The sequence below is a fragment of the Wyeomyia smithii genome, chromosome 2, assembly GCF_029784165.1.
Source record: "Wyeomyia smithii strain HCP4-BCI-WySm-NY-G18 chromosome 2, ASM2978416v1, whole genome shotgun sequence".
Classification (NCBI taxonomy): domain Eukaryota; kingdom Metazoa; phylum Arthropoda; class Insecta; order Diptera; family Culicidae; genus Wyeomyia; species Wyeomyia smithii.
In genome coordinates this window covers 80,617,426-80,644,788 of record NC_073695.1, presented here as the reverse complement: position 1 = coordinate 80,644,788, position 27,363 = coordinate 80,617,426, and the positions used below count along the sequence as shown (strand labels likewise).

At 38.5% G+C, this 27,363-nt stretch overlaps 1 protein-coding gene across 1 annotated transcript; it reads right to left on the bottom strand.

Annotated features, from left to right (window-relative positions):
- Positions 1-354: 354 nt before the first annotated feature.
- LOC129719712 (otoferlin) lies at positions 355-25,158 on the bottom strand. The gene is made up of 21 exons (XM_055671108.1): positions 24,976-25,158; positions 24,773-24,920; positions 24,549-24,711; positions 24,365-24,491; positions 24,094-24,283; positions 23,372-24,030; positions 9,416-9,544; positions 8,833-9,357; positions 8,606-8,743; positions 8,131-8,517; positions 7,814-8,071; positions 7,291-7,761; positions 6,897-7,099; positions 5,550-5,771; positions 5,352-5,497; positions 4,828-5,290; positions 4,574-4,694; positions 4,220-4,510; positions 4,058-4,158; positions 3,275-3,556; positions 355-604 (listed from the first exon to the last, which is right to left on the bottom strand). The coding sequence occupies exons 1-20, from the start codon at positions 25,156-25,158 to the stop codon at positions 3,325-3,327; spliced, it is 5,157 nt and encodes a 1,718-aa protein (XP_055527083.1). The 3' UTR covers positions 355-604; positions 3,275-3,324.
- Positions 25,159-27,363: the final 2,205 nt, after the last annotated feature.

Genomic DNA, 27,363 nt, shown 5'->3' with positions numbered 1-27,363 from the left:
ACAATAATGTGTGGAAAATTGTCGCTGTTTGTACGGGCTCATGTGTTGGTTTCGTATTCTACAAACAATGGTTTGAAAGAAGCAGGAAAGGGTTGCGGAATAATACTATCATCAACTGGATCGTTTGCATCAAACTAAAAGTGTGTGCACGCTCTTCAATGATGCTACAATTGATATATATATAGGACGATAGGACATGTGCGACAGTTTGACGAATGATTAAAATTTAGCGTTGATAGCTGTGACGATAGCGATGGGTGACGTGACTTGGTAGGTGTGTCCACGAAGCATGATTGAGCGTTTTTAGCAAGACTGATGAAATAGAGTGTAATTGAACGTAGTCTATTAGCCTGTTAATGCTTACGAGATCCACACGATAAGTCTTGTTGCCATGAACAGTTCGACAAACTCGAAGCTTTAGGAGTATAGTCCGGTTGTAGTGTTTTTAACTTTCTCATACACCTTACTTCAACATATCCTTTGTTATTACCTGAGCCTGAGTGATTGTATACTTTCGACCAAGCAATTTTCAGATGACTCTTTTTAAGTAGCATTTGTTCTATTAATTGTGTGGCAACTAAAACTTTGGATTTTTTCTTCACTGCTGTTAACAAAAATTAAAGAAAACCTGATTTATTTTCATGAAGATTCATTCATTATGAACGGAAAAAAATTAACATTTGAGAAATTTCCGTTAACGGCCTTCCGATGAAACTTTCTTACGATGCCTGAACAAGAGTGTTGTATGGTCTACACATCGACTTTTAGAATGCATCTCTCGATTATACCAATCAACTATTTGCAGTTCGTTGATTTCCAGTTATTTTTGCATCAAGGGAACTTAAAATCCCAAAAAAATTCCCGATTGGACGACACTGAAGTTGATTCGTTGGGTTGCGTACTGCCGTCCCAAGCATAATTGTCCCAGCGTGCATAAGGTTTGTGTAAAACATGGAACCAAGGTTGCATATTCAATTTTGGTAAGTCAATTCAGTTCAATTGGCCGCCTGCCGATAACTCGTTCCATAAGTACAATTTCGAAACATGATATACGACGAACTTGCAATTCTTAAGTGATGCTAGAAGTTTATTGAAGAAAGCAATGCTCTAACTTTTATGCCTAAATACGATGCTTGAAACGGAAGCGTATTTGGGAAAATGGAGTCGAGTGGTTGTTCAGGAACGTTTGTGTTTTTTTGGCGTAAGGTAATGATATTTTTTCTGGCCAAAACACATATCTTTCTTCGGGATGGTGTTTTGGAAGAAATGGGATTAAAATTTTGTACAACTATTCGTTCTAGTATACATATTGATTGATAACCAGTTCACTAGGCTTGAAGCATGATTTAGGCAAGAAAAATGTCTTGGCCGGTCTTCAATTACCTTCCTGGTGGACTATTGTTGAGGTTTGCAAGAAACTAAACACAGTCGAAACCGGAAGATTATTGCTTTCAAAATGGTTTACCATGAACTTTTTGCCAAAACTGTTATGCAGTTTAGTTAGAACTGTACAATTCGCTTGCAGAAAGTCTTCTGTTTCGACGCCATTTTGAACACAATTGGGTATGCATAAATAAAAAAAATAATGACATAACGACTCTCATTTCTCCTTGAGCGTGTTTTTATAAAGTAAGAGAGCCCAAAAAATTATAAATTTTTAGTTGTGACCCGCTATATCTATTTATTAAGTATCATTTTCTCTGACAGTACTTGGTTTCTGATCATAAAACTGAATCATCAAATTTGAACAATAACACTGTGCTACAGCGATTTAGAAGTGACCTAATGTAGGTTGTAGGTCTTGTTGAGTATAACATTCCCTCATACTAGAAATTTTCTAAACACCCCCAAAATCTGAAGTTATGGTCAAAATTAGGTTTTTTGGACCTCAGAGCATATAATTTTTTAACTCAATCATATATCAACCGATTTTAAAAATAGCATTTTTAGAAAGGAAACAAATAGAGCTTTCAAAATATATACAGGTTTGTACTAATACCAATAAAACTTGTTGAGTTATTTGAGTTTAAATCTAATTTTTTAGATTTTTTCACGCAATTTTTCAACTTAATTTCAAAATTGCCGTCTATTTTTGTAAGCAAAATACCACAAATACACTAGAATTTTAAAAATATATTCAATTCCGAATCAAACGAAAGTAGTTTTGTGGAAATCGGTTGATATTTGGCCAAGTTATATATTTTTCAAGAAAACCAGAGTTTTTGGCTTTTATCGCACAATTATTTCACGGTGCTACAAATGATGGAGAAATGGTCTGATGTCTTCTTTTCCGTTTGTATCGACTCACGTTATGGTGGGTTCTGTGCTGCAACATCAATACCCGCGCTGCATTATTCTCATCTAAAATCGTTTGACACTTCTCGTCGAACCAGCCGTTACCAGCGTAAAAGGCGTCGTTATCGTCATCGTTACTTTCTAGGTGAGGGTTTTGCATGTTAACCCGTAAAGACCCGGGACGGAGCTTATTTTTTGAAAATGCTCGTTCTCAGCACTGGAACGGCCGATTTGGGAAAACTTGGACTTTTATTCAAGGGGAATAGTTGCTCTAAGTTTTGGTAAAGGTGCCACCCCTCTGGACCCCTCCCCGTTTTTGTGAGACGCAAATATGTCTGTGTTTTTTCTAATTTTTCAAACAGATTGAGCAAACACTGGTAATTTTCATACGTATCAATTGCTCCATGTATCAAATCATGTCAGGTGGATGAAATATGGTATGTAAGAGTGAATTTTGGAGTTTTCAAATTATTTCAGTACAAAATCACAAAACTACGTATTTTATAAAAAATCAAATAAGAAAATCGTTCTTCAAATTTTAAGCTCTACAATTTTGAAGTAAGGTCTCCTGAATCAATACGCGATGAAATATTCATTTTAGCATGCAAATATTTTGAGAAAAACGAGTCCAGCAGAGAGTAATTAACTTAATTAAACTTCGTAAAATGGTCATGAAACGCACAGTTGGTACGAATTGTATTGCATAAGTAAAATCAATCTCTATCCATTCTTAATAGCTGTATAGTTTAAATTAAAAAAAATGTTATTAGTTTGTAATTGAAATCCATCTCATGGCATAGGTCATGGCATAACACGCGGGGAATGGGTCTTTATCAATCCAAGCTATAAAAAAAATATATTTCTGAAAAATGTATAAAGTACTGCAGCAAATAAAATATGCCAAACCAATTGTACTAATTGTGACTATAACTGACTGATAACGAAACGATAGTGAAAAAATACAATATATGTATACTACCACGATGTTACTACAGAAGTGCCGATAGCTACACACGACTGCATCGCTTCTTATGTATTCTCCCACTCCATGCCGGTTCGCACAATTCTCTCCAGGGAAGCCTTTCTAGCGAAAGCTTTATTCACTACAGAGGCGGGAAAATTGGAAATTACTCCGATGCAGACGAGTACGACGAGTGCTATGACAGAGCCGATAATGATTGCCCGACGGGCACGCGGCCACACGATTAGCCGCAAGGATTTGAGTGGGTTGCGGTACCAGTTGAAGGATGCGTCCGGTCGGCTGTGGATGGATAGCGGAAAAGTGTTTTAAATGTATGCTGAATGAACGTTGTGCTGATGTTGTCTTTGATGATGCGTTTGGCGCAGATGCATGATTAAATTGGAAAATCGTTACTCTGACGTTGAGGAAGCCTAACAACTGTATTAGATCAACAAGTTTTATGCATTGAGTTCGTGGGTGTGTCTATCACACCCATTCACTGTTTTGTTAGGCTAGAAATAACAAAAACACATAATAATAATTCATAACCTCTAACACAGCAAATCCGATTATAGAATCGAGATCGATCTCGATCAGCTCTAGAATCTAAAGTTTGTATTTTTTTCAATGCGCTCTATATCAACTTGTTTAAAAAAAATATTTTTTCACTTTAAATTCAGCATTAAAAAGTTATATTGCAGAGTCACGATAGTTTTTCAAAATGGAATCTATGTTAACTTGTGCACTTTCACTTATGGTTTGTTATGTTATGTTTACTTATAAATTTCTCAATAGACATACCTGGGGGCAGCTAAACTTTGTGGAGGTTTTCTACCTTTTCCAGCGGGTCTCAGAATGGCTTCCTCCTCGGTCAGCACTTGTAGTTCCAATTCAATTTTGCCCTTCGATAATATGCTGATTAAAACTTTTTCATTTAATCACTATCTTCGTCAATACGCTTACCGTTTGAATGATTTTGTTGTCTACTTTGCCCACAATGGGATACCAGCCGCGCAGCTTCTCAACACGAAATAGATTGAAACTTTGACAGCTGGACATGATTGTCGTTTGAAGAACACACTTGCTAGGTTTCGTCGCCGGTTGGGGTAGTTGTGCTAAGTTCAAATTTAATGTTCCCAAAAAGTCATCCCGCGAAAACAGATCATTATCCCATACCTGAACCGTGAGCAACGGAGGAACTTTCTCTTCGGTTTCAAGTTGCTCGTAAAAACTTTTTTTCCGCGTCACCACCATCTGGAAGGAAACGTTAACGATTAATTGCGGAGACTGATTAAAAGTGGATACTAGAGATATTACCATGGTTTCGGCGCTGGAGTAATTAAGCGGAAAAACCATACGCCAGTTGAAGTTTCCCGTTCCGTCCAATGACCTGTAGTGTATATCGGTTAGCTGAGCTTCTTCGACGCTCTGCAGCCAGCTGAAAGGGGTAATGACATGTGGATTTAGTCTTGAAAAGCTGCTCATTAATACGCCTAATAAGTAAAGCAACTTTGATCTGTTCCTATTTGAATTACGCTCATAAAAATATTAATAATAGGATATTGAATTACCACTTAACGTAGATATCGCTCATTTTTGTGCCGAAAATGTTTTTCTCGTCGAGTATCACATCAGCAGTGTTCCAAACAATGACCCGTAATTCGTAAGGCTTGGGTGGGTTGGGGGTTATATCCACCAGGGTAGGAACAACTCCCGCGGGATAGATTTCCGTCCAAAGTTGCAGCTTTCCTTGCTCAATTCCTGGATGATCCGAGTGATAGAGTGTTCTAGTTTCAACGTGTTCGGGAACCAAGTGGCAGCCAAGAACGGGCACTTGATCGAATTTTTTCAGAGCACTTAGGGCTAAACGTTCACGGAGGCTTTCAGCAATAGATATTGTGCTATTGTCATAAAATGTTTGTCCTGCTAATTGGACGGAGTTTCCAACATAGTTTGGAGCAATGATTCCGCTTTCAAGACACATTTGTTTTAACAACTCGCTGGGACTCAGAGGATGCCTCCATGCATTGTAACCTTAAGAAAGGCGCAAGAACAATGAATATTTGACTGATGAATAGTTTGAAAAAATATCCACCAGTAGGATTGTACTCCTCGGGTAAGCCTAAAGACGCGAAGTGCCGACTTCGAAAGCGATCTTCGATATCGATTTCCGTCATCCCAATCAAATCATCTGGCGAGCAAGTGTCTCGATCAATGACGGATATTCTCAAGGTTTGGTCCCTGCAGAAACGATGTACAATCAGTGAAAATATTTCAACGAGAGAGGCCATACTTGGGTATTAGTCCATGCAGTACAAATCTGCGTCCAAATAAGGGATTCGAACGATCTTTAACATAATTAGGTCGATCGACGATTTTTTGCTTGCCGTATTCTATTGTTACATAAGCATCCGATAAGCTGAAAATATCCCGGGATCGCAGGTTCAAACCCTGGACGATATAAACAACCACGATAACATGAGGATTAGTGGTAAGAGTCGGGATGGAACGGAGCCTGTGAAGAATTAAAACAAAGCGTTGTGAGAATTTTTAATTGTATAAAACTTTACTCCATCTCATCTAAATTGCAATATGACTTTTGATATGACGGTGTTAACCCGCTCAGTTGAAATTATCAGGATTATAACAAATCTTGATATTTTGCTACGAACTTTTTGTATCAATTTGTGTTCTAAACTTGGTCTCGTTAATAGTTAAAATATCGAAATTCCTATCAAAATACTTATTGATTATTACAAATTATAGCGAGTTTTGTAAGGTTTTTGGAAGGAAAAGATCAGAATTAGTTAGAATGTACAATATTTTGTCAATTAAATAACAAGTTTTGTTATAAATGTGCATTGAAAAACACAGTTTCGAACATTTAAGTCTATGATAACAGAATTTGATATAATTCTGTACATTTTATCATTCTGGTTCTGGCATATCAAGAATATTACAGGCTTTATTATTTCTATCAAGTTCAGATATATTTGTGTTACCCGTTTGTTATAATCGTTTGATCGGGAAGCGTTAATTATTTCTCAAGCATAGTTTACAATTCCAAGCGAAGTGAAAAATTTGACAAGTGGAAAAGCGTTAATTTTCGCTTGCGAAATCTATCGTGAAAACCCGTTTGTGGAACACAGGTATTTCACCAGCCTGCAGTTTACAGTTTAACCCTTTATAAGGCAGTGGCAACTATATTGCCACCAACAACTTTCGTTTTTTTCTGCTTCATAATTACGAGCTATGATCAGTGATCAGAAATAAACAATAAAATTTAATCACATTTTTTAAGCATCGGCCCGTTGAAGGGTTAAGTGAAGCGAAATTCACGAGTTTACACTCCGAGCGAAGTGAAAATTGGCTGCAAGTGACAGAATATAAACGCACGCAAGTTTTCGCTTGCTGCTGCTTTTTTCACTACCGTTTGCATGCGTGAAAAAAGTAAACCCCAGTGAAAAAGATGAGATCCACGACCTTCGATTTCGCTGGATCGAATTTGTTTACAGTTCCAAGCGAAGAAAAATTTTTGCAGGTTGCACGAGCGCGAAAAAATGAATATTTTGTATAAGATTTTTACTTCGCTTGGAGCTCTAAATAGGGCTTCCGTAACAAAGAAAAAAAACACAAATACCTTAAATGTGAAAGAGGATTTAGCTGTTTAGAGTGTAGCCTATCCTCGCTGGACGGTGTTATCCAAATTTTGCACTTCAAATGAGCGTACGATCTTGCCGACTGAAAGGTGTGTTTCTGTAGTCTCTTAACCAATCCATATTTCGAGCTCCAGTCTTGAAAATTTTCAAACTCAATGACCTTCTCAAGTTCACAAGAATAAATCTATTTGACGAAAAGTTGACAGGAACATGATTAGTAAAAATTATAACGAAGCGTTATTGTTCTGGAAATATTGCGGAAGAATGTGAAGTTACAGCAAAAAATCATGAAATTCCCTAAAGAGCAAATTATTGCTTCCGCAGAATTGAACTGCAATCAATGATTGTCATTATAGAAAGTGCATTCGAAATTACCTTCAATTTGTGTTTAAAATCGGACGGCTGGGAGCTGCAACTATTGTAAAACTTTGTCCACCAGGTGTATTCAGCCTCTAGAGAACCACGTCTAAAAGCAGCAGCGTCGGTTTGCTTCCCGACGTTTGTCCCGGATATGAATTTGTCCTTCACAACCGCTGCGGCGGCGAGTAAAGCTGGTCTAATTTTTTTTCTTAGCAAGGACGTTTCACGATTGCCGGCTTTAACTAGTGGATAATTTTCGTCAGCAGGGCAATATGTCTCCGAGGAAATTGTTTGACGTCTGTCGTTTATTGAAGCACCGGAAGAGCGGACCAGATAATAATGGATAGATTCACTGTTCTGTGTAACCAATAAAGATTCTGGATTTTCGATAGTGTATGCACCGACTATTTTTTCTTTATTGCCATAAGAACAATCAACATGTTGAATAATTATCGGTGGCCAGTATTCTTGTTTTACAGGAAGCATCTAAAAAAGTATTCTTAAATAATTTGTATGCAATATTCGCAATCTCACTCACGAGAAACCCAGTAGTATAAACGTCCAGAAAATTAATCGCTTTGCCTGAGTTTTTACACGAGATTCCACTCGATAGCTTGAGTTCTCCAAATTTTATTTGGGCTCGAAACCTTCCGATACTATTAGTTTTACCTTTGTCAAACTGTCTAAGACCAGCAAACAGAACTTCAACACGATATTTTTCTGTAATTGGTACTATATCTGCCGAAAGACCTTGAATACGATTAACCAATTCTGTCTCTTGAACATCAAATTTCATCTTTAAAAGACATTTTTTTTAAATTTGGATTGATACTCCGATAATCATATGTGAGTTACCTGATCCAATTGTACAGACATCAGAATAGCGGCCAAACGTTGACCATTTTGATAAACTCCCACCCAACGTAAAACGATATCCTTACGAGCGTTGAACTTCTGCCACAGGTCAAGAAGCGAAGAGCGCTTGATTTTTGTTTTATTGCACATCTCCAGAGGGCGTTGGTCTAGTGTGCTATCCGGTTTGCGTTCCTTAATAGAAGGCTGGTCATTTTCGGCTTGCTCGCTATCTACTAGTAATGGAGATTGATTTGCCGATAATAACGTTTTACCTGCGTGATCGTAATGAAATGTTTCGTTGACATCATCCGAAGATATTTCGATTACCGTCTTGGGAGTACATTTATAGCAACCAATACCAACTAATTCATTCGATTGTTGTGAACACTGCGTAGTAATATTTTAATATATTGAAAGTCCAGACTTTTGTAGTAAGGCAATGCCTTGTCGAATACAAAACTAAAATAATATTCACCATACGTTTGTCTTCATCGTGTAATTGCAGCATTATAGTTGATTCGTCAGTTTGAAACCAGTTTTCACATTCCAGCATTCTAACGTTACGAAATTCAAATACTTCATTCCATAGTGGGGATAACGTTTGTGGTATTACCTTTTAATCACAAATTAACGACCAAATTAATTAATACATTGGAAAAACGAGAACTCTAATTTCTCAGCTTGAAAATAAAGTGTACGTACAGAGGTTGCCATTTCTGCCTGCTCGAAAAACACAATCAGTTTCGGGTCACTCAAACCGCTGGAATCGAATCCGGCTTGTATTTTCGCTTGATGTACATTGACGGTGCATTTCATTGCCACCGCAGACGGGTGACACTGAATTGACTGCGGTCGCGACGAACGGTCCTTGTTTTGGTCAGAGTTTTCCCGTTTATCCCATTCGGCTGCTTCCTGAGAAGTGCCTACCCGGATAGCTACATCTAGCTTGGCATACACACACCCACACCATTCTGGAGCGCAGGAATGTTGACACATAAATGGCTTTGCTAATATTGAGCGCCGTTTGACGCATTTAATGCCAGTTTCACTTTCGGCGGAGACCCCAGTTGCGTGGGTTTGAAGATAATCGACAATGTCTATCGGACAGATTGCACTGAAATTTGCACAGCTCATAGTGCATGCTTCAGCTGAGTTTTGATTACAACATTTTCGGTGTTCAGGGGTCTGTTGTAGACGGATAAACCCCACTGGAAATGAATTTTGATTCTGCACAGAGAAATGTTAATATATTAGAATCAAACAAGAATACACTATACATGCTCACATCAGCGTAGATTTTTGACAGAAAAGTTATTACGTCAATCAGATTATTGTGGATTAGTTGTACTTCGTCGGCAGTCGAAGCTTTACTAGATTTTATTTGCATTTCATGTAAAGATGTGATGACCAAATCCTGCGAGTAGAAAAATTATATTATGCTTCATGTTTACAGAATCTATTTAGAAGGAAATGTGGGTCGATTTGATCTCGAAGTTGATGAGAGCTACTACCATGTGTTAATACCCAAGTACAATGGATACGTTTGCGTTGCGTTGACGTTAATTTGACAGAAAATGTATGGGCTAACTTTTAAATTGCCGCAAACGCAGCCACAACGTATCCATTGTGTTTAGGCCTTTAGAATTTAGCTCGTATAGAACTGGGTTGAAAAATCACTACATTACTTTAAAGGTAACCTCGCAAAAGTAATATTTGTTAATTCGCTAATCGAGAATACAATCTTCAAATAATCGTGTTATTAGACATCCTAATGCTTTCATAGAATATACCAAAGTTTGTCATGGGGTGCCAAAAGAATTATTTCAACTTTCCTGACGGGTGGATTGAATTTTCATGCTTTAAGCTCTACTGTGAGGATAATGCGATTAGACCAATCTTTGTAAATAGAAGGATCCTGGCGAGTTTAGCTATCCACATTCCGTATATTCTTATTCGCAGGCTGGCTTTTTTAAAGTGAATTCATTTGAGTAGTCAACATTGCTATACAAATACATTGTGTCCTTTTGGATGAATAAAAAACATCGATGAATCTTGAGACGTAACAGTCATATTTAAAATTTCGGTTGAATTTCGAGGAACACTCTACAAAACATGTGGATTAATGTACAACTACTATTTAAAGGTATTCCGTAGTGCCTAGTAATTTTGCTTTGAAAACGAATAACCAACATTTAATTCAGAAAATTAGTTTCCAGAAGAACGTATCCATTTTATTCTGCTGACGCGCCTTTAATGAAATATTCGAAAACCAATTCAATTGTCTTATAAAAGGCACGACATGGTATGATATCAAAATTTCATATGCGTGTTAGAAAAGTGACTGTCTTTTCGGATAATACGGTAGGACCTCATAGAAAAATATGTTATTGATGAGTTATGATATTGCTATTCTATCCTGCCCGTGATGCAGCTTGATTGCTTTGTCCCGCAAACATGGCAAGAGAGATTGATGCTTCAATGTATTTCAACTCAGGAATGACTTTTCGACCAGGTTAGCTTTTCCGCTGTTTGTTGCAATTGGAATCATTGAATCGTTTTTTCGAGGCCATTTTTCTTTTTATGGAATTTGCAATGTCGGCTTCGATATATTGAGATTCACTCTACTTTCATACTTTATACTCTAGACTTTACTGTACTACCTATATAAAATATTTATAAATTTTTTGGTTATTTGTCCGAACATATTTTTCTGCGTTTGCAAGAAACTTAAAAAAAAAACGAAAATTCACTTGATTAGATGCTTGTTCACTGAGCGTGTTTGTTATTTGTGTCCAACTTAGTTTCGTATTACTTACTTTTGCGGCGGCAGACCGATTATCGATCCGGTGCCGAATCCAGAATACGTCGCCATATCACTCGGTCTTGAGCTGCTATCCTCCAGTCGCCTCTGATACCTATTACGCGAGCGTTTCTGCTAAATATAGTTTTTTTGTTCTTCCGGCATTCTAGCTACATGCCCAGCCTACTGTAGTCTGCCGTGTTTTATCCGCTTGACTACATCCGCTTATTTGTATACCTGGTACACTTCATGGGTCATGAATCTGCGTCAAACACCATTTTCCATTCTGCTGCCAAGGATTGACCGCAAGATTGTACACTTAAAAACAACAAGAACTCGCCGATCAGCATCTTTCAGTGTCCATGCTTCATGGCCATAGAGGGCCACCGGGAGAATCCGTGTTTTGTAGAGTTCTAGTTTTGTACGGGTTTGCAGGTTGCGGGACCTCAGCTGTTTGCGGCCGCTATCCGCCTCTTTATTTTACTGCTAACCTTATTGTCGCACGTCACCAAAGTACCCGGGTAAATAAATTCGTCGACTACTTCAATTAACTCCTAATCTATCACCACCGCAGCACCAACATCCAACGGGTTACCACGCTTTTTACCAGCTACCATGTAATTCATTTTGGAAGAGTTTATGACCAGACCAATTCCCGCAGCTCCCCTCTTGATCCATAGGCCTCTTCCACTGCTCTACGTTTAATACCAATGATGTCGATATCGTCCGCAAAACCCAGGAACACGTGAGACGTCGTCATGATGGAGCCGCTTCTCTGCACGCCAGCCCTTCGTATAGCACCTTCCAATAGGATGTCTAACAGTAAGTTTGACAGCCCGTCACTCTGCTTCAAACCATCTAACGGCACGAAAGCGTCCGACATCTCACCGGCTACCCTGGCGCTTGATGTAAAATCACAAATCAGTCTAGTTAGGTTTGTTGGTAAACCCAGCTCGCACATTATCTGCCGTAACTCATTTCTTTTAACTAAGTCGGACGCTGCCCTGAAATTTACGAACAGATGATAAATCTGCAAATTGGATTCTTGCAATTTATCGAGGATTTGTCGCAAGGTAAACATTTGGTCCATGGTAGAGCGTCCCTCTCGAAAACCACATTGGTATTCGCCAACAATGGTTTCTTGCAACGGCCTCAGTCGATGTAACAGGATGCGAAAGAGATTTTTGTACACGGTATTGAGATTTACACCAGTTTGCATTAAAAAATGGACAAAAAATTCCGATTTATCATGAGTTTGGTTTCACACGCACCGACGAAAATACCCTTTCAGCATCAATCGTAGTAATCCATGAGTGAGCAGAAAAAAATTGACAGTTCGATCAGTCGAACTCTAACCGTTATGGCAAAAACAATGAAGCTACTTCGTTCAAAAGTGTGCGTATTCAAAGAACATCGTGCGGCCCTTTGTGGACGGCAGAGATGCCCGTACCGACATTTACAACATCTTGGCACTATTGGATAACAATCAGAGCATCGAAAGAAAGCCTGGTTCCGAACGGCCGACGACCCTGCGCGACAAGAAGGTACAAAGGATGCTGAAGAGGAAGACCAACGGAAAAGTCGATGGAGGTCGATACAACGGGCCAAACAGTGAAAAAGTACCAGGCGAATATGGACATACATGTCAGAAAACGGCAGTCCCGTCCACTGGTCTCCAAGCTGCAGACAAAGACACATCGGCAGCGGCTGTATAGGATGGTCAAGTCGATTTTCTCGGCAAATCGCAACGTGGTGGTAGTGATGGACGACCTATCGAGAACTTCTGGGCAAATCTGGAGCGTAAGACCTACTCCAACAATTTTGTCGTGAAAACTGAGGAGAAATTGAAAAATAAAACGAAGAAAAACCTTAAAACCTAAATTAATCCTCCTAGCGGTCAGACTCAGCTATTCTCATTCAAAGTTATTATTTGTAAAAATAGATTTACATGAATGCTAAAATCCAATAAAGGGGTTTATTCACTCTTTGGGTTCTAAAATATTGATGTTGTAATTAAAGTATAAAATATGAAATTTGACGTAACGTTAATGTTTAAGAAATAGCGAAATAAAAGAAATGACTCTTAATTTCGAACAATTTAATCACGAGCGATACCGGGAACGTTCAGATAGTACGATACAACATTTAAATCATGTTGAGGCTTTGAATTTCTTTTCTTCCCAAAACTCTTGAACAGCATATCAAATTGTTATGAAGTTTGTCATTTGTAAGTTTGAGAGATGACTCGTTTGTAGGACACTAGTTATGTTCAAAAAAGTCGTGTAATACTTTAGATAATAGACTTTCGTTGTTTTACAAATTAAAACATAACGGTTGCTTAAGTTTGATTACAAGCAAATAAAAAGGGAACGTATAGGGCAGCCAAACTTTGAAACCACGTGTTCAATCATAATTCATCAGTTAACCCTTAACTAGCCCGTTCATCTGATATCAATATTGTTCAAATCGGTTGTGTAGTTTCTAAGATAATAATGTTTCGTGATTTTCACATTTCGATACATTACAGACGAAGTTACAGTCCGATTACAGCAAAATTCAATAGGGTGTTATGAGGCAGCTAGACCTTTCATTTGATACTAATTCTATGAAAATCGGGTCAACCATCTCTGAGAAAAGTGAGTGAGTCCAAGTAGTCTTCGGAATATGTTTCTTTTCATAGCTGGATTTCACATTTTTAAACACAACAGGCAAAGTAATAATCCGTTTGCAAAAAAAAAAAAATCATTAAGGTCTTATGGGGCAACAAGATCTTCCATATGACACTGATTTTATGAAAATCGGTCCAGCCATCTCTGAGAAACATGAGTGAGATTAAATAGTCTCCAGAACACGTTTCTTTCCATAACTTCTGAACCACAAGTTCAATCTTCATAAAATTCAAAAGTTAGGGGTTTTTCAGGTAGCCCGTTCATTTGAAACCAATTTTGTTCAAATCTGTTGTGTAGTTTCTGAGATATTGATGTTTCGTGATTTTTACATTTTGCAACATAACCTTTAAACTAGAAATTAGAGTATAATAAGATTCAATAGGGTCTTATAGGGCAATTAGACCTTTCATTTGCAATCAGTTTCATTGAAATCGGCCCAGCCATCTCTGAGAAAATCGAGTGAGATTGGGAGAGCGTTACACACACACACACATACACACACATGCAGAAAATGCTCAGCTCGTCGAACTGAGTCGAGTGATACACGACATTCGGCCCTTTTGAGCACTTTTATACCTTTATTTTTTGCAGTGATTGCTATATTTTTCTAGGAGAAAGGCAAAGAGTCAAATGATAGAAATGACTTTTAATTTCAACTGCAATCCCGAGCAAGGCCGCAAACATTGAAATAGTACAATATCAAATTTAAATGATGTTGAGGCCACATATTTTGATCGTAGCTATAGTTTTAAACAGTCTGCGGGTTACGTTTCTTTCTATAACTTTCAAACCGCATGTTTAAACATTATGTAATTCATTGTTTAAGGGTTTAAAAGCCCATTAATTTGAATTCAACTATGTTCATACCTTCTGAGATATAAGAGCGATTTTTACATTCTGACGCAGCACCAAAACTAAAAGTTTAGTTACAATGAAATTCAATAGCAACCTAAACGGACCCTTCATTTGACACCAAGGTAGAAAGAATCGGTCAGACCATTTCTGAGAAAAGTGAGTGCGAATAAAAGGTGCACATACACACGAACACACCCACACACAAACATATACACCTATAGATGCATACATGCAGAAAATGCTCGATTCGTCGAACTGAGTAAGTAGTATATGACATTCGGCCATTTGGATTACTTTTCTACCTTTTAAGGGGTTATATACCTTCTTGGTCGAGAAAAATGAGGGAAGTTTGAATCTATTTTAAAGTGCATAGCATCAAAGGGGTATTTTTCTGAAAGTACAGTTTATCAACAACAAAAAAATACGTTTGATTTTGAGTAATGGCCGTTTCCCCAAATATTTTTTGCAGAGGCTTGCGGTGATCCTGATAAAGACTCAGCGGATCAACCGAAATCAAAAAACTCATATCATTTCATTAGTTTAGAAGTGTGCCGGGTCCTTGAACGATCGCTTTTATGAGTATTTTGTTTTCGGTGCAAATGGGTACGTTTTTCCCAAAAAATTCACGTTTTGAGCGCTAAAAATTGCATTAAAATTTTTTTTTGCGGCAAAATGTAATTGTATGTTTCAAAAAACGATCGTTCAAGGACCGGCGAATTTAATAACGAAATTTAAAAAAAAAAGATGAAGGAAATCGGTTCAGTAGTTTTCCCGCAATCAGGATCACGACAAAGTCTATTTTCGGAAAACACTATTCCGAAATAATCGCGTGTAAAGTTTCAAGTTTAGCTTATGCGGCCGTGCAAGGCGCGCTACAAATCGCTCTTACTTTCTTCCTATTGCTTAGATCTTTATGAAAATTTGTGAAAATGTTCTCAAGATGTTGTATTTGGAGATAATACAATAAAAAATTTTTCGGTTTTTGGAAAACTAAAAAGGTTGTACCCCCTTAATTAGCCAGTAATCGTTAGGCGAAAGTCAATATGTTTACTTTCATTATGTGATTTCACATTTTTATGAACAACGGACAAAGTTACAATCCGATTACAATGAAATTCAATAGCAACCTAGGGGGCAACTAGACCTTTCATTTGACACTAATTTTGTGAAAATCGGTTCAGCCATCTCTGAGAAAAATGAGTGAGTTTAAACAACCTCAGGATAACTTTCCTTTACATAACTTTTGAACCATATGTTCAATCACAACGAAATTTAAAAGTTAAGGGTTCTGGAGACAGCCCGATCATTTGAAACCAGTTTTATTGAAACCGGTTATGTGGTTTCTGAGATATTGATGTTTCGTGATTTTTACATTTTGATACATTCTATATTATTTATATCTATAAATGCGAATGTCTGTCTGTCTGTCTGTTCCCTATAGACTCAAAAACTACTGGACCGATTACCGTGAAAATTTGTTCATAGGGGTTTGCGAGCACGGGGAGTAATCCTGAAATATTAGTTTTGTTTTATCTCATAAGCGTAGGCAAAGGGGGGTGAATTTGTGTTTCATGAATGAGAAAACTTCCTCTACGATAACCGTGCAAACTTATACACAGATGTTTTGAGTCTGAGATGTATTCTTGCGTCGTTACTGTCCGACGACTTTTTTGTTTCTCAGAGGAGTTGTAAGGATGAGAGGGCGGAGGGGGTTAACATGTCAACCTTTGATGATTTTGAAACTGCTGGACCCATCAGTATTAAATTCGGTATGTAGAATCTACAGTAGCTGATAAATTTCATGAATTTGAATTTTACTCATTCCATAAGCGTGACAAGGGAGGGGGTGCAAATATTTGTTATTTGAAAACACCTAAACACATAAATTGATCACCGTTCCAATTTGTATAAGTGAAGTATGTTTCTATAACATTGATTTTCCTGTATCTCAGTTGCGTAGTAAGGAGGAGGGTGTATCTATATCTATAAATGCGAATGTCTGTCTGTTCCCCATAGACTCAAAAACTACTGAACCGATTACCGTGAAAATTTGTACATAAGGGTTTTCGAGTACGGGGAGTAACTTTAAAATATTAGTTTCGCTATATCTCATAAGCGCAGGCAAGAAGGAGTCAACGTTGCAAACGTTTTCTACAATAACCGTGCAACTTAAAACACAGAGATTTTTTGGTATGAAGCGTATTCCTGTGGTGTTGCTGTGTCATTTGAGAGATTTCTGTATTTCACTCGCGTAGTGAGGGGGGAGGGGTGATGACATCACCGTTTAACGATTTTAAAACCACTGAGCCGATCATCATTAAATTCGATGTTTGGAAGCTATAGTGGGTGGTATATTTCAACGACTTTAAATTTAATGTATTTCATAAGCGTAACAAGGGGGCGGGGGGTAAACTCTTCAAAACCTTACTTGATTACCGTGTCAATATGTATAAGTGAATTCTCAAGAAAGTATCTATGACATAGACTTTTCTGTTTGTTCTCAGTGGCGTAGTCAAGAGGGGAGGGGTATTTCGAACTGCACTATATGGAAAATATTGAGAAATTTATCATGAAAATTTATATACAGGCGTTTCTGAGTATGATGCGTGGTATTTACATTACTCTGAAATTTAAGAGGGGAAGGAAGTGGATAAATGTTGTCAATCTTTATTAAATTTGAAACCACCTCATCGAATATCATATAATTCGGTACACATAAGTCATATAGCAGCGTATTTGTTTCAATTAATTTTAATTTTATTTTCTCATCAGCGTGGTCAGGGAGGAGGGTGGCAATAGCGAATTTGTTATTTGCATAGTCCTAAATCAAACACGATCAGCGTATCATTCTGTATACTTGAGTTCTCAAATAAAGGGTAAATGCTGTGATATTGATTTTGATTTAATTGATTTTGATTTAATTGTGAGAGTTTTTAAGGCTCAAAAGTGTTATCATAACATTGAACACTGGAAAAAAATGAACCAAAATACCCACTTATTACAAGCCGCTGGGCTGGCCTAAAATATAGCCATTTTTGTAAAATTGACCAATTAATCGATTGGTGATATTCTCATTCTGTGCAGGGCACGGGAAAAGATCTATATTTCCGAAAATACGCAAATATAGGGTGAAAAAAGGCAAAATCGATTATTTCCCCTGCACAAAATAATACCATCACCAATCGATTTGTTGACCAACTTTACATGAGAAATACTATATTTCAGGCTGCCAGTCTAGCGGCGATTAATTGGTGCCAACAACCTGGAATATAGATTTTTTATGTAGAATAGGTCAACAAGTCGATTTGTGATGGTTTAATTCTGTGCAGGGCACGGGAAATACTCTTTTTTGCCCCTGTTTTGCGGTTTTTTGAATCCGAGGTTATATCTAGAGACCGGAAATCAACCTAAGATATCAAGATGATGTTCTCCGGTTAAATATTTCTTATACCAGAATAGCACCAAGACCGGGGATCAAATCCAGACGATATTTTGAAATCCAATACGGCGACTTCCGGTTCCAGAAAATAATCAAATATCATCCATTATAGTTATTTTTGGACCAAAATGATATTCAGAGGCCGAAAATCGACTCCATTTGAAATCCAGGATGACGATCTCTGGTTTCCAGAAAACTGGCCCAATATGACCAAATATCACCTAATATGGGTATTTTCGGAATCGAGATAATGCCCAGAGACCTGAGATCAACTCTAGATAGCATTTTGAAATCCAAGATGGCGACTTCCGGTTTCCGAAAATAATCGTAATCGAGATGATGTACATAGGCCAAAAATCGTCCCCAGATGCCATTTTGAAATTCGAAGTGGCAATATCCGGTTGCTTGGAAACAGCCAATATAGTTATTCGAGAACCAAGATGATGCCCGGAGACCGGAAATCAAATCCAGACGCTATTTAGAAACACAATGGCGACATCCGGTATTTTTGGAATCAAAATAATAGCCAGCAGCCGAAAATCGTCTGCAAAGACCATACATAGACGACTTCCGGTTTCCCAACCAATAATGACCGAACAGCACCAAATATGGGTATTTCTGCAATCGAAATAATGCCAAGAGACCTGGAATCAACTCAAGACGCTGTTTTGAAAACCAAGATGGTGACTTCCGGTTTACCGATATGACCAAATACTACCTAAAATTGGTATTTTTGTAATCGAAATGATGCACATAGGCCAAAAATTGACCCCTGACGACATTTTCATTCCGAAGTGGCAACTTAAATTGCAACATCGAGTTGTTGAAATTGCAATGTCGAGTTGTTGGTAAACAGCTAAAAATGGTCATTCCGGAATCTTTATGATACCCAGAGATCAGAAATCAGATCCAGGCATCATTTTAAAATCCAAAATGGCGATATCCGCTTTCCGAGAATGAGCGAAAACCACCCAATATGGTTGTTTTTGAAACTCAAATGATACCCAGAGGTCGGAAATCGACCCCATACGCCAAATCCAAAATGATGATTTCCACTTTCTGGAAAACAACCAAAAATGATTGGTGAAAGTTATATTGATACAAGATAGTCCATTGTATATTGATACAAGATATTCCATCGTAATCTTATCGACTATAATTCAAAGAATTTGTGAAAAACGTCGAATTCTAAGTGGCAACTTCAGATTGCAGGAAATCAGCCGAAAATGGTCATTCCAGAATCGAGATGATAACCGGAGACCATAAACCAAATCCAAACACCATTTTGAAATCCAAGATTGTGATTTCCGGTTGAAGGAATACAACCAAAATGGCGAAGTACCAGTCAATATGAAATAACGAGAGAATGAAAAATTTCCATTCAATTCTACTATCAAAGTTGATAGTATAATTTAATGGAAATATTTCATTCTTTTGATATTTGATATCATTCTACTAATACGCTCAAAATGATGTTTTCAAAAAATCAGCCAATTTGGTTATTTCCGGAATCAAAATAATGTTCAGAGTCCAGAAATCGGTCCCATTCCTTAAATCCAAGGTAGCAACTTCCAGTATTTAAGGAACAGCCAGGTATGGTCAAATACCACCTAATATGAATATTTCCAAAACCAGGAAGATATCCAGAGGCCGGAAATCGACTCCAGATGTTTTTTTAATTTTTTCATGGACACTACCTAATTTTTAGAGAGTTATTTTATTAGTTTTTGGAGTGAGAATTTTACTTTGAGCTTATTCTTAGCGATCATGCTCGAATGCAATAATGCGAGCAATGTAACAAATAGCATGATGTTTAGGTAGTTAACAACATGGATGGATACCTTTTTCATTTGTAAAACACATACACTTTTCAAATTATTTTGAACCGAAATAACAAATTTCTATTTGCTTACGTTTACGTTTGGTTAAAGTTTAGGACAATACCTCAGCTAATTTGTATGAACAAAAAAAATTACTTCAGCTATTCCTAGCCAAAATAATAAACTTAGTAACGTCATGTTTCTAACATTTTTGACTATTGCTATTTTCCCGAATGTATTCGTTAGAGTTTTAACAGAAATTAGAACATGATTCAGAAATACATATTTTTGGACAGAATACATACAGTCTATAAGGCTAACATGGTAATGTTAATATTTGTTCGAAATTATGTACATTTGAAAGTTATGCGGTTGTCGTCGTAAACTTAATGGCGCAGCAACGCGGGCCGGGTATCAGCTAATAACCTCTAAACTAAAAACCCGATTACAATCAAATTCAATAGCAACCTATGGCGCAACTAGACCTTTCATTTGCAATTAATTTTATGAAAATCGGTCCAGCCATCTCTGAGAAAAGTGAGTGAGAAAAAAAAGTTGCACATACACACACACATACACACATACACACATACATACATACATACAGAAAACGCTAAGTTTGTCGAAAGAGGTCGAGTGGTATATGACACTCGGCCATTAGGACCACTTTTATACCTTTGGTTTTCCCAGTGATTGCTATACCTTACTAGGAGAAAGGCAAAACATGTCTACATGCATGCTTTCGTCCACCATAGCGAATGTTCCGGTTAACTGCCAAAAGGCCGCTCGCAAGGGAGTATAATTTTTTTGCAAGTAAGTTAATATAATCACCTTCCATGGGAACTTCATCGAACTCAATCATCTGTCTTAGTTTTCTTTTATCACCATCCGAAAAAAGTCCCTTTTTTCTAATGCTACAGTCTACAGTTACTACAGTTCAGGCGGTGCCCAATCAGGCCGGAGGCAATTCTTCATCAGCCCACACTTTCAGCATGATTCGATGAATAGCACAATACAGCTGTTCGCTTTCGACTTTTAAAAACTAGGCAGAAACGCCGTTCTTCCACGCCGCCTCTTTAACTGCTCTACACGCATGCGAAAATCGGCATCTTCTCGGACAACCATCTGCACTAATGGCACTAACGTCCGCAAGATGTGCCTCCAAATTAGTTTGGGAGTGCATCGCAGCACTACGGGAGTTCTCCCGGCAGAACCAAGTTCTATTGTACTGGGTACCTGGACACTGTAGTATCGACGACAACGAAAACACTGAATACCTCATAAGACAAGGATTAGCACATCAATTAATTGGATCTGAGCCATTTCTGGGTGCTTTCAAATCCGCCGTCAAGCGCAAACTTTGAACGTGGGAAAGGCTACAAATAGCTAACCGTTGGAGCAACACACTGGGTTGCAGACAAGCTAAACAGTTTACCTCGCCAAACCCTGCTATAACCAAGAAACGTAGTGAACTACGCCTCTACACGGGAGTTATTACTGGACATTGCCCTGCTCCTTACCGCCTAAAGAATATCGGGATTGTCTTGTGTGATAACTGCCGCTTCTGCAACCTTGTAGTTGTAACGTCAACCCACCTGCTTTGTCAGTGTGAAGCCCTTGTGTCTGCTAGGTACTACTTTTTCGGTCGTTACCTCTCAACTCCATATCAGGTATGGAATTCTAATCCAAAAAAAGTCGTTAGTCTCTTTGACTATGCGATTCCAAACTGAGGCACAGCATTACTATCAACCAACCAGTGAGTACGGGTACCTCGTAATCTGTGTACAGCAATCGGGGCCAGCCACAAAAGATAATCGACAAGATGGTCGCAGTGGCTTTTCTCAGTTCGACGCCTTTGTCTTTCTCGCCGTTCAACTGCACACTAAAATATTGTTTACAACGCCTGGCCACCTCTGATGGTAATCGGGGTTCCCTCCCTGTTGTTGCACATGACAGAGGCAGACACGTTTTGATTCCTGATTCGATTAATCTTTTAGTAAAAGTTCTTCGTATCGTGCCTGAAGAAGCAGCCCTCCGCCTTCACAAGAACGCGATTCCAATGCAGACGTTTCTTCTAGCGATGGAGTCTCTTTTCAGCGGCTCTAGCTGCTCGATATCTCCCTACGCTTTGACGTGTCTCAGCCGTAACCAACTTGCGACATCTGGCGCGATTCTTTCTGCGAGTATTCTGCAGTCACTCCTCCAGTTGATAACCGCTGGATGTTCTACCGCTTCAATACGTTGGACAACCAGGATCTTGGACACCACGAGATAGTGATCCGAGTCAACGTTTGGTCCTTTGAACGACCCTACGATCAGAACATGGTAGATTTGAGAGCAGGTCACCCCATTGGGTGCATCCAAGTGTGCTTACGAATATTCCGGCATGCAAAATAAGTTCTATAAATAGCCATGCCTCTGGCTGCAGCAAAATTGATAGGGCTCAGGCTATATCATTGGTAGTAGAGTGGAAACTTTCTCTACCAATTAGGGGGCGGTCTTCCAGCCCAACCTGCATTTACATCTCCGACAACGATCTTGGTGTCATGACCTGAGCACCTTCTGTACGTCTTCTCGAGATGATCATAGAACTCTTCCTTCTCGTCATCAGGTTTACCATTGACACATTGACTAGGCTGTAATTTGCCGCTGAATTTGCCGGTAATCCTCGCATATACGGTCACTGATCGGCCTCCATCTAATGACACGCTTCATATTGTTCCCAATTGGCACGTAACCGACTCCTCTTTCTGGTTTCACGACACCGCTGTAGTAAATGTGGTACACTTAAATATGCAATGGGATCTACTACCCGGACGTTCTCCCGTTTTCGGCCATCGGTAGCTGCGATCTTCACATTAACCTTTAGCAGCTCTATAGACAGGATACCTGCACGTGCCGGTTCGAGTAGAGTCCTTACATTCCAAGTACCAAATATCCAATAATCGTGGTCCTTTTCTGATCGCCTAGGTCCATGCCGATTATTCCGTTCCGTATTATTATCTGGATTGTTCGTAATAATTCAAATTCGGTATGCTATGTTACTAGGGCTATAATACTTAGTCTCGCGACGGGGCTGCCGTAGGCACCGCATTTCACGATTTAGCTGCCCGGTCCGAGTTAGACGCTGTTGTATGCCACCCCTAACATGGGGAGACAACCACGTACGACCCCCCCTTCCCAGTCAGCATACGACCAAAGTTCCCACCGGAGGTTGGTTACCCAATCTGCACTAAGGTTACTCGTATCCCGGTCGGCACCTCGTGGAGGTTGGGAGTGGATGACCACAATAGGGTCTCAAGCGACACGTATTCAGCTATTTACCAACCAGGTTTAGTGTTAATACACAGTAATTTTCATTGAACAAAAACGCATATACCAAGTCTGCTTAAGCTGAATTTACAACCAAACACAATGTTACTTAAATTGAGATTTTATCCATGGTTGTGTTTTGATTCCAGAAACGAATGTATCTATGTAACGTAATGTATCGAGAACCATTTGTGTTTATAACAATAACAGATCACAGATACATAGATACTTTATTTATTGACGATGTCTACTACTACTACAACGTAGCGCATCTACTGAGCATTGTTAATATTTTGGATCTAAAATTATTTTCTGAATAATTAGAATAAATTTGTTCATTACTTACAATCTGCTCGTTGAGGTACAGTAACCACTTTTGATCCCAGTGTGTTAGCCTTTTGTCGGATTCACCGTACGCGGCACCCTTAATGGCCAGAAGATTTTCATGAATATCATCACACACGGAAGCAAGAGCAACCTTCAATGCATCAACAGCCTTTGCACCGTTATCGATCCTAAACAGCTGATATTTATCCAGTAACCGTCGACTTAACTGCCAAGTTTGGTGCAATACCGTCGAAGGAATTAGCTTCCAACGAAAATCGGGACATGTGAAAGCCACCTCTAGGACCGGCCGTTTTAATGGGTCAAACTCACGGAAGGTAGCAAAACGAACCTTTGATAGGGGCATTTTTGCGAGGCTCAGTTCGATAGATCGTGAGTTGTTAGCGAGACAATCAAACGATATCTTTATCTTCGCAGGTTTAGAGGAATCGAAAACAAGGACGTTAAGAATAGCTATTCTTATTAGGAACTCGGTCTCCGTCCAGTAGGTAGCTGTGTTCAGAGTGGTTATGATTGGAGATGCATTACTTAACGTCGGAGCCATTGAACGGTTGTGATGAATTTCGGTTGCAATTTCTAGTAGTAAACTTCCACAGAAATTTGATCGTTGATGCCCGTTATAAAAATGAACATAATTTGGGCCGAAGAGTGGCAGGCTGTCTGTGGATAAAACAGTTGTTGAAAATTTATCTTAAATTATTTTAAGCTATGATATTCTCTTACAAACACCATCAATCTGTTTTGATAGCTTGTCGAATGGTAGTTCTATGCTGGCTATGCTCCTTTTGTGACAACACTCATTGATAAAAATATCGAAAATAAACATTTGTGATAACGAAGGAAACGTACCGATGAAGACGAGTTGTTCATTCCATTCATGGAATGTGCAATTGTTAGCAATTTTTATTCTGGACTGTGGAAACCGAAATACTTAAGTATTGCATCGTTCCTCAAACAGTATTAGAGTGACTTCAGGTTATGGTGATTAACTTACCTTTATACCGCCGAAGGAAACTTGAACCATATAATCTGCTTTGACTGTGAACATTCCTCGAAAAATACTAACGCAATACTTAACTCGCTGTAAGTTTTTGTTGTCCGTTGAAGGCGTAAGAAGGTTTCTGCAATCCAACACAAAAGTATTAGCGTTTCGAAAAATAATACCATTTAACATTTACTCTTCAATTAAATCCGTATCCGTTGCTGGAAACGCTACTGGTATGGATGGCTGAGAACTAGATACAACTGAAAGATCCAACTGTAAAAATCCAGAATTTGCTTCGCTGCCCGTTGAACACACGGGGTTCTCTAGTACAGCCCACTTCTGCACAAACGCATGGTCTGTAAATAGTTTATATTTTGCATCGAAACAGTTGGGAAAAGTACAGCAATAGTCATTTACGAGCGTTTTCCCATATAGTTTTCAAGTCAATGGAGAATTCGCCAACGCAGCGATTTTTTTTCGAACAACAGGTTTGGTTAAATACCGCCACACCTATACTAGTCTTGAGCAGATTTTCTAACGACGTTATAACTTCAAAGGTAAAATACTGCAAAAGAATTTGATGTTTTTTTTAATAACCAAGGTTTGTAATAAACACCTACCTCATTGAAATAAGGGCAATCCGAATTTCGAAAAGTGCGCGTCCGACGATACTTACCATCATATGACACCAACACAAACGTGTCTTCATTTAAAACAGATAAATTACGTGCCTTGTGAATAGTAATACATACTAGAAATGGCTGGTCAATGCTTTCGAAGCAAAACGGTATTGCCGTCAACATTGTCCACTATGGAGCCGGTAATATTTCTGTATCCGGTGTGACAAATTATGAGTATCAATTAACTGGAAATAAACATCGCCACTATGCAAATGTCAGGTCTATTTTTATGACTATCACTCTGTTTACTAGATTAACACCCGAGTCGTAAGCTTTTATGAAATTGGACTAGGTGTCATGATTGATAGGAGGTGGTTTTTTTTTCGATGTATCCATTTTGTTAAGGCATTTCTGTCAATAACTTGTGAAATCAAATTAATCGTAGATTTTATATTTCGTACCATCAATAAGTATCTATTAACAATGGACACTACAGAGCAGGGGGACGAAAATTACACTGGTAAACACAGGTTTCGCCCTAGAGCTCAAACTGGAAAAATTGAACGATTATAGCTGTTTAATCATTCGTGTGAATTTTGGTGCCCCTAGTAAAGATAACATTTTCAGAGGTTTAAGTTGAGTTTTCTTATAAACGAACGTAGAAGCGACGAACCCGCGAGCAATTACTCTGCCGCACTTTAACGCAATTCTACATACACTAGGGGCACCAAAATTTACTGGAATGGTTAAAAAGCTGCAATCTTTTTAGGGCGACTTATTTGAGCTTTAGGACAACATTTTTTTCACTTTTGTCGACCAATGTTACCTAAAAAACTTTACTGACCGAAATAGGACAGTTTAAAATATATCGTTTTAGAAACATCGTGATCAATATTAAAACGTAAACGATTTGTGTCGAAAGTGATTTTCAGCGCTTTCGTTTCGTGGTAGTACGTAAACCCAGGTAAGCAGTTATACGATTCAGAATCCTAAACGAGAGCAGGTATCGAAAGGTTACATTTAAGTAGAATAAGTCCGCTGAATATCTTTTTCAGTATTTTTGTCGGTTGAAATGATGGTGAAACAGTGATTTGTCAAGTTTGTATTGTAATTAGTTCGTAAGATAGCTACAAATTGGTACTGTTACGTTTTTGATTTGAATATGTTTCAACGTTTTTGTGTTGATTTCCCAATAATACGCGCGGTATATTATATAGCGACAGTAATGCATGCTTTTAATCGACATTTATAGCGCTTCAAAAGCTCGGTACGTTGCGAAGCTTGTCTGTTGTAATGTTTTTGTTATAACAGTTTATGCGGTAAACGAGAACAGTGGTGTTCAAGTTTTACAACTGCACAATGACAATATGTACAGTCAGGTTTTTTGTACACAATTTTTTATGAGATTTTTCACGCAGATTCTGGAATTACGCGTTTTTTACGGGGATTTTTAAATTACGGTATTATTTACGCAATACCGCGCTGATTCAAAATAAAAAAAAATACGCGGATTTTCGAGTTAACGCGTGTTGGGAATCAAAACTAAGTTTTTATTGAGAAAAAGACTTAGTCAAACAACAAAGCTCCGCCCTCTGAAGGATCCGGAATGACCGTCAAATAGGACAATTATAAATACTGGTCGTAGAGCGTCTCGGTTTTTTTCCTGAAGCCTTTCTTGGTGGTTATTTTACACGATTTTTTTTTAGTTTTTTTACGCGGATTTGTGAACCATGGCGCCTTTGTGAGGATTTTTGAATGAACGCGGCTTTTTCACGCGTTTTTTACGAGGTAGGTATGAGAGATGGTCGGGTTTCGGGTTTTCAAACCCGAAACCCGAACCCGACCCGTACCCGACGGGTTCGGGTCGGGTTCGGGTTTGGAAATTTTTGAAAGTGTCGGGTACGGGTCGGGCTCGGGTTTTGTGAAAAAAATATTTTCGGGTTCGGGTCGGGTTCGGGTTTGAAAATGTCGGGTTCAGGTCGGGTTTGGGTATGAAAACCCGAAACCCGACTATAAAATCTATGAAATCTCGGGTTCGGGTTTCACAATTTCGGGTTCGGGTCGGGTTCGGGTTTTAAAGAAATGAAATTTTCGGGTTCGGGTCGGGTTCGGGTTTGAACGAAAAAAAAAATGTCGGGTTCGGGTCGGGCTCGGGTTTCGACCGAAAAAAAAATTCGGGTTCGGGTCGGGTACAGGTTTGAAAAACATCAAACCCGACCATCTCCAGTAGGTATCCCCCGCGAAAAAAACCTCAAAGAAATGAAATTGTTATCTGTTAATAAACGCCTAGAAAAAAATTTAAGGGTAGCGTTCAATACTGCGTACAAAGTAATTCTTATGCAGATATAATTTATAAGAAACTTAACAAAAGACGTAAAAAACTGTTGA

Coding starts and splice junctions, on each gene's coding strand:
- LOC129719712 (XM_055671108.1), bottom strand. CDS start 25,158: ATGTTGACGGCAATACCGTTTTGCTTCGAAAGCATTGACCAGCCATTT. Junction 24,284..24,364: donor TTTCCTTCGGCGGTATAAAG/GTAAGTTAATCA, acceptor CGGTTTCCACAG/TCCAGAATAAAAATTGCTAA. Junction 8,072..8,130: donor TGTCTGTACAATTGGATCAG/GTAACTCACATA, acceptor TGTCTTTTAAAG/ATGAAATTTGATGTTCAAGA.